Below are 13,100 nucleotides of genomic sequence, written 5' to 3' on the forward strand. Positions count from 1 at the left end.
AACAATTTGATAATTAGTGACTAATAAAAACATAATGCATAACATATAATACACAGTAAGCTTAAAAGATAAAGACTGTGACTGGCAGCCATCCAGGGCTTTATATACCACCTTCCCCCATGCTTTCTGCACTAAGAATGGTTGCACTGCTTATGGTAAAGGCTGGCATGTAAATAGATACTGCCGGGAACCTATCTCTTACAGGACAGCAATCCATTCACAGATTCCTTTCCACAACATGTGGGATCAAATTGCTTTACAAATGTTTTCTCTCTAAAACACTTGTGCTATAGACATAACAGAACACCATGGAGGAGATTATACAAAGATGAGGATTAGACAGATAGACAGAGACTGATGCATGTGTGTGTGTGTGTGTGTATATATATATATATATATATATATCTTCTATATATTTAGCCACATCTGTCAATTGTGTGTGTGTATAACGCTGGGGGGGGGGAGACACAGCCCCCCCACCCAGCATTATACACACAGGGTGATTGACAGACTGCCTTACAATATTCCACCCCCCGGCCAGTGTTATAACACCACACTCAGCGTCATGCACACCCCAAGTTACGCCCCCCATCCAGCGTTATACACAAAGGGGCCGCCCCCAGGGCCGGAGCACTCCCTGCGCTGTGGGATGTGAGGCTCCCACTCCGTGCGCTCACTTCCTATTATAACTCCCGGGTGCCTGTCCCCGCCTCGCAAAATTAAGTAACAGATTCCCAGTGGCCTATTGCGGGGGCAGCCACAGCGAGTGCTGCCGCCTCACCCGCCTGCACTCGCTGCCTGTGCCACTCAGGATTACCGGAGCACCAGGGAGGGATGCCTGTCCCCTCCTCCCAAATTTGAGTGACGGATTCCCAGTGGGGCATTGCGGGTGCAGCCGCAGCGAGTGCTGCCACCCCGCCCGCCTGCACTCACTGCCTGTGCCACTCAAGATTACCGCAGCACCAAAGAGGGACACAGGCACCACATAACCCAGACCAGCCCCAACATATCAGCCGACAGCCTACAAGCACACCATAGAGTCCACACCAAAAGCTGCAAGCCTCTGACACCGGTAGGGGGTGTAATTACTGGTTAGAATGCCTGCTGCTATAGACAATTTACAAGTGTGCTCCCACAATTTTAAGCTGGGGTCACTAGGAAAGGTACAAGGGAGAGGGTGCTGTAAGGAGGGGGAGGGGGTACTGTAAAGAGTGTAGATTGAGGGAGTGCAGTGAGGAGGGTGAGGTGCTGCTGTGAAAAGGGGGAGGGGTGCTGTGAGATGGGTATGAGTGAGGGGGTACTGTGAGGAGGGTAAGAGGAGGTACTGTGACGAGGGTCAGAATTGAGGTGGGGGGGTGCTGTGACGAAGGTAATGACAAGGGAGTGCAGTAAAGGGGATGGCTTCAGAAAGGTAATGGCGAGTAAGTGTTGCAAGGAGGGTAAGCATGCTGGGTGATGTGAGGCGGTAATGGTGATGGCATTGCTATGCTGGCCATTATGTGTATAAGCGGCACTGCTTTAGTGGGTATTATATCACTGCTACTATGGGTATTATATCACTGCTACTATGGCTAATTAGTAATTATTTGTATGAGTGGCACTTCTACTGTAGGACCCACAGCACACTAGCTGACCTCCGTCACACACCCACATGACTACCACACCCACATGCAACACCACCGCGGCTGCCCCTCCACCACTCACAGCAACCCTGCATCCACTTTCGCTAACACACCACCGCTGCGGTTGATGGGAGGGGGGGCATTACAATAGCCTCCTGGTGCCCGCACTTACACAGCGCCTCCCTGCTATTGTTACGCCACTGGTTATAACACTACAGCTGGAAAACTGCAAGCTACTTGTGTGATAGATACATTTATTTTACATCATGAGTATTAATTACATATATTAATATATTAAGATGCTAAAATTGAAGAGTTATATCAAACACCTAACTAATTACTATCTACAGCTATATCAGACCTGTATACAGTATAAGTTTCATGTTGTGGAAACATTTCTTCCTGCACCTAATGTGCTTAGGCCGACTACCGTTTTTGTGCTGCATGACACAAGATGGTACGACTTAGTTGTGACATAATGGTTAACTTTTTCTCACCACATAGCATCTTTTTTGCATCACATCCTCATTCACCAGATTGGTAGTGTGGTGAGTCATATTTTGGCAGTCTCTTAGTATTCTCAGATTATTGTCCTTCCCACATTGTTATAGTTTGTGCCTTTATCGCATTAGCAGTGACAAACAGTTGCGCAGCGAGGGAACACATGGCGCGGCTTAGTCACATTATTTGTGGCATGCCACATAACCCTGTTTCAGGTTTTAAGGATAGGTTAGTGAGGACAAGCAAGGGGTTTCTGCCCAGATAACCCACATAGCAGTAGCTATGATGCAACCTAACTGAATCACTACCATAGATTGGACATTTTGTGAAATAGTTGTGGTGATCTGAGGAACAACAATGTAAAAGCTAAATACAAAGAGTACATATTAAACTTTTATTAGAAATGCCCCGTTTCATCACATTTTCTTCACACAAAATGTCATCCCATTTTGTTAATCTCTACCACCCACTACACTGCAAAATGGGCCTAGTTCAGAGATGGACGGAAGTTCAATACCGCATACAAGCAGCGCTGAATTTCCATCCGCTCTTTGGGAGGGGTATGAAGGATACGTCAAAGAGGCGCCTCCTGTATGTAGCTTCAATCTCAGCACTGCAAGCTAGGATCCATCACAGAAGGCTAGCTAAGTAAGACTCAGCATGTGCAGATGGCCAATGGCAGCAGGGGCTGTGAGGTCGGGAAGTCTGCACAGTGACACACAGACCCTTGGTTTTCCAAACCTACAAAATGGGGTGCGCACGCCCTTTGCCCTTACCCCCCTCCTCAATGCCACTGCCTGTCAATCATGCAAGCTAAGGTAACTATGGGCAACATCTCCTGCACTGAACTCAAAATTAGGCCTTATGTTATAAAGGCAACCATTTCTGTATTAATGCAATAAAACATTTTTTTACGTTTTTGGTAGATTTTTCTTGATCCTCATCAGATTCCAAATGTCAGTGCTTCTCTACATAAAGCTGGTCTAGATATGAGAAAAAAATTATTTTAGCTGTTGTTTTATGCAAAGTAGCCATTTCTGAAGTTTGACATGCTCTTTGATCGCTGCTCCTATTGTACCTGATGTAGGCTCAGCCACAGGCACTGTTCCCTCGTCAGTTCTGTCCTACTCCGATTACATCACGCGTCCAGATGACCACACCAGCATCATTCGCTTTGACAAGGAGGAGACAGAAAAAACCTGTCGCATTATCATAATTGATGACTCTCTCTATGAGGAAGACGAGGAGTTCAACGTCACCCTCAGCATGCCAATGGGTGGACAATTAGGCACTGAATTCCCTAGTGCCAGAGTGGTAATTCTGGCAGATACAGATGACGGTAAGAACAAGCTCTCGATGATATCCTTACAAATAGTAGTAACACAACTCTCTATAGCTCAATATTTAATATAATATACACAACTCCTGCAGGATGTTATTAACATATGTGACAATAATGGCAATTATAACAAGTAGCAGAGTGCATATAAAAATGGCCCTCAGACGTCATTAGCCGTGGTATATAGGAGATGTTATTGTCAGACCATTGTAACTTTGAAAGACTTGTTCTTAAGACAGACTTCTAAAGGAGGACTGAAATAAGGGATAAAGGAGGCCCTGCACTTACAAAGAAAGAACTGTTATTCTCTTGACCAAGACACACAATGTTGGGTTACACTGATGAAATGAAAAGTGCAATTAGCAAGAATTCTTTCAGCAGAATCAGCTTCCCATGGCTAGTCCAAACCACCAACCAGTACAAACCATAGCATTATGCCCATTGGAAGGGAAACACATTATCGCTGTTGGGATTATTTAGTTCTGCAGTGTGATTAGAAGCATTAATAATCAGGTTCATTGTTTTATTTGAATGGAATATATTTAACACACATTTATTGTCCTTCTTTTATTCTCAAAGTCTATTTACAATGTACTGGTACTAACGGGTGTGTAAACAGTTGTTAAAATAAATTAGAACAAAAGTAAAAACTATGCTAAAAAATGTTTATAAAAAAATAATGAATATAAAGATATAACAATACTAATATAAAGACCATAATGATTAATACACCACTGTGACAAAACGCAACAAACATGTACTCATAATTGGGTACAAAGCATAAATTGTAACACTCTAAATAAATGCTGAAACATAAACTATTAAAAAGCCAAAATGTAACAATGGAAAAGACAAATATTATGTTATAAATATTTTATAAATGCCAATAATTTTATTGGTAGGAACAGGTAGGAACTATATTAAAATGATATTGAAATAAATAACAAATGTATCAAGTAAAAGTGCACATTCCACATTCACTTCTGATTCAAGATATATCAATTATCAATTGGATATCTTAGGGGATTCAGAAACTAATAAGATTACCCTATTTGGGTCTGATTCTGATTAATAGTATTGCACAGCCACAAGTAAGGGGAAGTGCAATACTGTACAACTAAAAGGCTAATGCAGCAGAAGACGTGTGTAGGAAAAAGAAACCCCCTGCCAGCAAGTGTTGCAACCAAAGCTGCAGCATTGGATGGTGGTAATTGTCGCATCCCTCAGCCATCTGCATAGGCCAAAGACTACTGTGACTTGCCAACAGAGCTGGTCAGTAGGGTCCCAGAAGTCTGCATCCACAAGGCAGACCCAGGGCTTGGCATGACTACAAAACGGGTGACATTTCATTTTGTCGAACAGTCTAGACCCCCCCCCCCCCACCAACTTTTAATGGTGGACTGTGAGCGATCATGCATGACTCATTCTGCACATTCATAGAAAGGCCCTGTGCTTACACGGTCCCCCTGCCATCGGATTGTATGTAAACCATCGGGTTTATATTTCAATTGGAATCAGGTCCTTGCGCATAACAAATATGACTGTTATTCTTAAATCATAGTGTACTTATCTGCTAGTTTTTTAAGTACATTCTTAAATGCTGATCATTTTTGGTTGTTTTATTGCAACATACACTATAGGACCCACCAAAAATAAGCTGTTGTTAGTGAATGTGAAGTCTCATAATATTTAGAATACTAATACTACTACTAATAATAATGATAGTAATAAAAATAAAGATGATAATGAAAAAAATAATAATACAGGCATGGGATATATTCTGATTTGATCTTTACAAGTGATTCATTTGGAGCACCATGAATGTATATCGATGTTTCCTTCCTGATTTTTATAGTTCTCCGTAGAACAGATTTTTTACTTGGTAATGAGTCATGTTTACACGCATCTATACATGGACCAATAACACTTTGGAGCAGAAGTATAACGTCCAGCCAATCAGCTCCTTACTGACTTTTTTCAAACACAGCCTGTAACATGGCAGTTAGCAGGTGATTGGCTGGACGTTTATCTCTCCTTATCACCCTTGCATTTATCTCTTGTTAAGGCTTAATACATCTGCCCCTTTATTACCTATAAACAGTTTGTTAGATCAATGTGACATCTCATTTTCTAATATTTTACAAAAAAGTTTTATAGAGAAAGGAAACCAAGTTTATGTCATGTCAAGTTGTTTAGGTAAATGTAAAAACATCCCACCCAAATAGTACTTAGCTCATAAGTGCGCTGTATATGAATAGCAATTACATAGTGGGGGAAGCAGACTTGTGCCATTGTTCAGCTATTATATATTTGGGCTATCTAGGACCGAGTCCTTTTCATAGCCTTTAAAGCAGTGCAAGAAGCACCTGGGTATGGGAACATGATCTAATCGTAAATACCCTGCTCCTGCTCTATCCTTTACACATAATCAGTGTACAAAGACTTATTTGAAGGGCAAGGTAAGAAGAAAAGTTTTGCATCCCCTGTATACACGTAACAAAGGTAAGCTTTCTTAGGTCTCTCTCACAGACTCCTTTGAGGATTAGTGTAAAAGACCCTTTTCCAGAAACAACATGGTAAAATAAGAACATATGTAGATGGTGGATATGACTAAGACAGACAGATTAAAAAGTGGAAAGTGAATAGTATCAGCACAATGGCTGCATAAGAACTGAAAGAACGTAATGTAATGTTAAGGAAAATAATTTGTAAATAGCAAACAAAGTAAATTTAGCAAAAATAATGTACCACAATTGATTAGGAAGAGAAGTACAGATATAGCGCCGGTTATTCAGCTGGTGGCTGGCAACAGAATTGCCAGCCGCCAGCCACCACCAACCTCCAGAAGGAGGCACGCGTGCATGAGATGCTTGCATGCCCCGTTCCGAAGGAGCTCTCCACCGGTCTCCTAACCCTGTCTGTCTCCCTGAAGCGGAGATGGGCAGGGCTTCCGCTCCCGGCTGCCGAGTGACTGAGACGCGCATGTGTGTGAGACGCTTGCGCGTCCCAGTAAGATGGAGCACCTCTCCACCAGCGCTTGCCATTCTGGCGAGCCCTGGAGCTTCATGAGAGGAGCTCCATCTATAGGTAGTATAAATGAAACTCCATTTCTTTAAAAAAAAATGTGTTTATATTTTTAATGCCAAAACTCCATTTGTGAATTGATGAAAGTTGTTCTTTAATATAATGTGTTGTGTCTCCATTGACCACAGCATGATATACCCACTATCCCAGACTACTCCACTTCTAGTAATGTACTGACCAATCTCATCCTCACTGCAATATCACCCAGCCCAACATTTCTTCTGTACCAATTGATTCTTCCTTTCCTTACTATTATTATCTGTCACTCACCCTCGCTCTCCCAAAATCAAAGCATTTCCTCCTTTATACAACCTCCCAACTAGAACATATATATATATATATATATATATATATATATATATTTTTTTTTTTTTTTACTGATAACAGTGTCTACACCTTAATTAAATGTATTACCTCTACTTTTGTACAGGAGAATTACTTAGGAAGCACCTTTTTTGTTAGGTGTATGGGGTCTTGTACCATATAAACCTTTTATCCTTTGTTATTGTTTCTACAAATTACAGCACTGAGCACAGGAACCAGGCTAAGTAATTATTACAGTATTAGATTTGTACATTGGCAGAATGAATAAAGGAAACAGGGTCATACAGTACAAGCCGTAATTAGTCAAATTCTATTTTCTTTTCATCATTTGAAAAGTCTCAGAGTTTGTTTTACATTGACATTATAACCACTGAATTGCTGAAGACAACTATAATTTCACATTGGAATATATATTTATGTATTTCTTTACTTAGCTTATTTTAGCTGTTTAGACAGTTACATTTATGTTGTAGAGTGTCTGTCATTGGTTGCTGTTGTTAGGTATTAATATTCTCTATAATTCTACTTACGTGGCAAAATTTTACCCAAAAATGTAATGGTAAAAATAGGGAAAATACTGAAGTAAATTAAACTATGAAACCATGGAATACAACAAGCCCACCATACTAATTGTGGGACACAATAAGCCAATCATATAAACTGTGGTACACGACAAGCTAACCATACTAACTGTGGTACACGACAAGCTAACCATACTAACTGTGGTACACGACAAGCCAACCATACTAACTGTGGTACACAACAAGCCAACCATATAAACTGTGGGTTTACAGCCCACCATGTAAACCCTGGTACACAACAAGTCTGCTATAAAAACTGCAGTAAAAGAAAAAACTGAATTGCCATTATTTATAAATGTGTAAAATAATATACAGTATCACAATCAAAAATTGCATTACTACCTCATTGCAAATATGTTTTTATTAAGTTGTATTATTATTTTTTTTTAGGTTTTGCATTTGTTATTTGAGTGGTCAGTTGTCTAATCTCTAAATGCAGCAAATTATCAATTAGCTGCATAATGATTTCTTAACAAAAAGTGACCTTCCCTGATCTAGTCCCCATTATGAAATGTTCCCAGAGTAGAACTGCAAGGCTTCTCCTAATTATCTATTAAAACATTAGGCACAGTTTACAACATTGGAATACAAAGTGGGAGATTTAAGCCCCTCAATACATTCAACTGCATCCATTCCTATTCCAAAAAAGGTTATTAAAGCACTAGTAGCAATGATTTACATCACTAAGAATTGTCCGAACAATGGGTTTTTCAAGTTTCATAATACTTTCAGTGAAACTATCACTCAGGGTAACAGACTGGAAGACATTGTATACTTTCTTTTTTACATATAGCTATGTTTCTGGTATCTACTTTTTTTTATACATAAATGTATGAGTTTTTTACATACTTGCTTCCTAACAAAACAATATATACAAGGCAGGGGTTAACTGTACTCTGGACCACCCCTTTGTCAGTGGGCCCGCCGGCTGGAGTGCATTGCCATCTTTAGCTGTCCCTCTTATGTAGCAGCAGGACCAGAATGTGAGCAGGACAGTATGCAACGCAGGCAGAAACACAGGAGTATTAGGTTTCATGAGTTACCGATGAAGCTTCCGGACCAGAGGAAGAAGGGTAGAGAGAGCTGTCGGTTTCACAGGGATCCCAGCTTTCTCCTCCCCACCTAGGTGTCTGGGCATTAATAAACTATTAGTTTAAATTTAATATACACTATTGGTTTACATTTAATATACAAAATCCATAAATCCCAAAATATACTAGTAGGCACCTGTTTAATGAGAGCAGCGCTGCTGCAGTTGCTTAGCAGCGCTGCTCCAGAACCTCAGTGGGGGGAGGAAGCGGGGCTTGTCAGCAGTGTCAGTGCCCCCCGGCTCCTGACAGCCCTGAAGCCCATCCAGCTCTCAACCTGGTTTGATTGTACTTACTCTATATAATAAAGGAACAGTGATTTCTGTTTTCCTACTGTACATTGACTGCTATTTATTAACAGAGGAGTATAATATCTAATCTACTGTACTCTGAATGAGGCTTTAGAAAATAATGCTGGCAGGGAGCAATGAGACTTTGCCAAAAGAATGTTTTTATCATAAGGTTATTGCTTATTAATTAGGTTCCATTAGCAATGTATAGGATAAATATAAGTATGTGTTATAAGAAATCAACAGAAATGTGCTCCTATCCATAGAGCCTGCCTTCTACTTTGCTGATAGTGATTACCACGTTGATGAAAGTGCTGGATATGTTGAAGTTCGAGTCTGGAGAACGGGAACAGATCTTTCCAAACCAGCCACAATCACAGTACGCTCCAGGAAAACCGAACCTCTATCCGCAGATGGTGAGCCGAGTGAAAATATACTGAAGGATAATAACTTCTGTTTTTTTTTATGTTAATTTTTTAACAAACAGCTTAAAATATAAGATGGAATTGATGTTATAGTATAATATAATGGACTTTTGAATTCCATTTTATGGTACATGAGAGGATGTATAGAAGGGTGAGGTAATGCTGTGTATAATATTTACCGATTTGCTCTATTGATTGTGAAAGCGTGCTCATTATATGAAGCTCCACAATGATTGTTTTCCCAATCCAGCAGGGACAGATTATGTAGGCATTAGCAGAAACCTCGACTTTGCTCCTGGAGTGAATATACAGACTGTTCGAGTGACCATTCTTGATGATTTGGGCCAACCTGCTTTGGAGGGTCTGGAAAAGTTTGAACTGGTCCTCCGTATGCCAATGAATGCCATGCTGGGTGAACCAAGCACAACAACCATCACCATCAACGACACCATCTCTGACTGTAAGTGGGGCTATTCGGTCATCGGTGAACATAATAGTAAACATGAACGTTTCTATATGAACAAAAATCCTGCTTATGTTTATGCTGTCTATACCCACCCATTGTGTCAGTGCTATAACAGTTATCCTACTCCTTCTGTGTCATGTCATTTCATGACCAAATAGTAATGATCTTGAGGCAAAATAACTTTTGCAACAATTTACTGTATCTAGCGATCAGTTTGGCTCAATCTTCTGCCGCATTGTTGCTGACGGAAATCTCTGACCCTGGCATAAATGAATATATTTATACAGTGTGGCAGGGGCAGCATCCCTAAACATGAAGATAATGTGGATCCGGTCCAGGTTTTAGAGCAGCAGCAGGGAAACTGATGTGATCAGGGTTGTGCTGATTAGCAGCACCTGTGCTCTCCTGATATAAGGGTTTCCAGGGCAGAACGTCATTGCTCTTGATGGTAAATTGCTGCCAGAGTGATAGGCCGGAGTGTGGGCTACAATGGTAGGGACCACTGGAGCCTTCTGAAGAGTTTGTACTATGCTGTGGCACCTGTATGCTGCAATGCTGTAACCTAACTTGCTTATACTGATTCCTTCTCACAACTGTTATCAGCTGTAGCGGTAATAATACTTTTTTTTATAGTACCCAAGGTACAGTTCAAGGAACCTGTGTATATTGTGAATGAAAGGGAAGGTCATGTATCGGCTTCCATATACAGAAGTGGAGATGTCAGCCATAAATCTACAGTACGATGCTACACTCGCCAGGGCTCTGCACAGGTTACATTGGATTATGAAGAAAGGCCAAACACTGATGAGTCTTTGGTTGTATTTCTCCCAGGTAATGCATATAAGCTTTGTGTTATCGCATATGTGTATAATGGCAAATCATTTCGTTTTTGTCTTCGAGATTAAAACTACATTCCCACCACTTTAAAATGGCTGCAGGTGCTGTGAGACTAACCACAGAGCACATCCCATTATTAGGGCAGAGCTATAATGAGAATGGCTTTCAGTGTTGCATGCTGTTTATTGGCAATCCAATTGTGTACAAATTGGATTCCTTGTCATTTATATGATTTCCTTGGAGTAACTGATCATAGTGCCAATTTTGCTCTATTTGTATACAGTGTGTGATTTAAAAGAGTGTTGTAATTACAGGTGAGATTGAGAAGCCGTGTGTGGTGACTCTAGTGGATGATACGCTTTATGAGGAGAAAGAAGAGCTCAGGCTTGTTCTTGGAAGTCCAAGAAGTGACTTGCATTTTGGAGCTTCAGTTGGAGAACAAAATGAAACTCTGATGAAGATAAAAGATGAGGAAGACAGTGAGTTACCCTTTTCCATTATATAAACTCATTTTAAACATTATTTAGATCATACAGCTATTTCTAGTTTCTAGTTTTTTATCATTTATGTTTATAATGTGCATACAGTAACAGATTGAAAGGTTTGCTGATTGCTTTAATAGTAAAACACTGTAAATGTATAAAACATGCTTAAATATCTGTATACAAAAAATTAAGAGAAACCTCACTTAGTATCTTGGTTCCCCACCCACTTGGGTATAAATGACACCGCCCTCCTCCCAACTTCAGTGCATGGCCCCCGGGGTACTCACCCATGCTGCCTGGGAAGGGAGTCACTCTCTGGCCTCTCACTCCCTGCTGACACAGTCGGCGCTGTCAGACCATTCACCCTGCGTGGTGCTGTGCTCCTCTGCCCAGGCCCAGTCCTTTTCCCTCACTGGTTCTCCCCTGCTCTCAGTCCGGAATATGAGAGCCCAGCCAGAGTCACCACAACCACACTGGTCAACTAACCACGTCTCCCTTGCTCTCAGCTCTATATCAGCAGCAGCGCCACTTCCTTCCTGGAGACTGAGAACTGGCATCAGTCAGAGAGGGAGAGTCCAGCCTGCCCCACCCATCGCGGAGCCTTCCCACATACACTGTCTGGCCCTGCCACAGTGATTTTTCTTGGACTTGATTCACTAAAATCATCATTGCCCAGCTCTCATATGGGATAGGTGGATGGTGTGTACCTAAACCTTCCTCATACACTGCACTACATAATAGTGAAAACTGCACCAAAATTCATCCAGAGGTTTTCGAGATTACAACATTCAGACAGATACGCTTCGGGGACTTGCTTTTATACTATGTAATGATTAATTGCATCAATGTGTACATGTTACACCCAGTAATAACTGTGATGTTACTAGTGTTTCATGTATCTGTATGTTTGTTACATAGAAACATAGAATTCAACAGCAAAGAACCACTTGGCCCACCTAGTCTGCCATTTTAGCCTTTAGACAATCCCAACACTTTATTAGTTATTTGTTAGGAGTCCCCTGGGAAGTTTTTCTTTTTAATGTGGAGTGAAACACAATTTATTTTTTATAGATTTTGAATTTCGGTCATCCACATATCATTGTGGTTAGTACATATATTACATCCACATATTATGGTAGTATATATTCCCTGGTGCTGCAAGGAGTTGAAGTATTAGTAACTTAAATTGGCAGTACAGGTTGAGTATCCTGTATCCGGAGATCCATTAGTGACGTCACCGGCTCGCCTGGGTACTCGCGCAATGTACTCCTGGGACCGCCGGAGATGCCGGAGACGATGCTGAAGGCCTGCCGTGGAAGCCGGGGGACACCGTGGACGCCGAGGGACCATCGGGTCACCAGGATGTTTTTTAAAAAATTATTCTACAAACCGGAAAAATCCATTATCTGGAATGCTCGTGGTCCTGAGCATTTTGGATAAGGGATACTCAACCTGTATTATTGTTTTTAATATTTAACATGCTCAGACTTATAATGATACACTGTTTACATGGATTCAGTGCATAACATTATTAAAATAACAGTGTATCACTGAAACTGGCTAGATTGGTGAATTTGTTTGCTGTATTAAGGGCATTTTTTATATCATGCTTTCTTTCAAGTTGTTACAGCGTATGTATATACCCGTCACCATTGGGCTCACTAGAGTATCTCTCTGATCCACCTCGCAGATATTTTCCACATTCTGTAGTAACTACTGTAGCTAGTTACAGCATCATTCAAATGCACATGGACATGCAATGAGCAGGCTGTAGCGGGTTTTGCTGATGAGCTTTTTTCAAGGCAAAAAGGCAGCACTCCAAATCTGGCCGAATAGAGAATTTTTACATATTCAATTAAAAAAACCTTTTTAAATTGAACAATTAAAAAAGCACATCAAGTAATATTGAGAAGATGAACTAATTCCCATGTTTGTCACTCTGGGGGGAGGGTTTGTAGCTGCTTGGCTGCCCCGGGGACCTGTTAGTCTGCAGTGCCAGCTCCTACACTACAATGGGAGTATGGTAGTGCATGTAATGCTAACGTGCAGCACACAGCT

The 13,100-nt window shown here is 41.0% G+C and overlaps 1 protein-coding gene across 1 annotated transcript in view; it reads left to right on the forward strand.

Moving 5' to 3' along the window:
- The window catches only part of FREM3 (FRAS1 related extracellular matrix 3), a 65,315-nt gene that overhangs the window by 31,436 nt on the left and 20,779 nt on the right, over positions 1 to 13,100 (forward strand). The window contains 5 exon segments of the mRNA XM_083173122.1: positions 3,211 to 3,462; positions 9,096 to 9,245; positions 9,505 to 9,714; positions 10,354 to 10,551; positions 10,872 to 11,036. Coding sequence (XP_083029248.1) covers positions 3,211 to 3,462; positions 9,096 to 9,245; positions 9,505 to 9,714; positions 10,354 to 10,551; positions 10,872 to 11,036 — 975 coding nt within the window.

This window comes from Crinia signifera, chromosome 1, assembly GCF_055691185.1.
Source record: "Crinia signifera chromosome 1, ASM5569118v1, whole genome shotgun sequence".
NCBI lineage: Eukaryota > Metazoa > Chordata > Amphibia > Anura > Myobatrachidae > Crinia > Crinia signifera.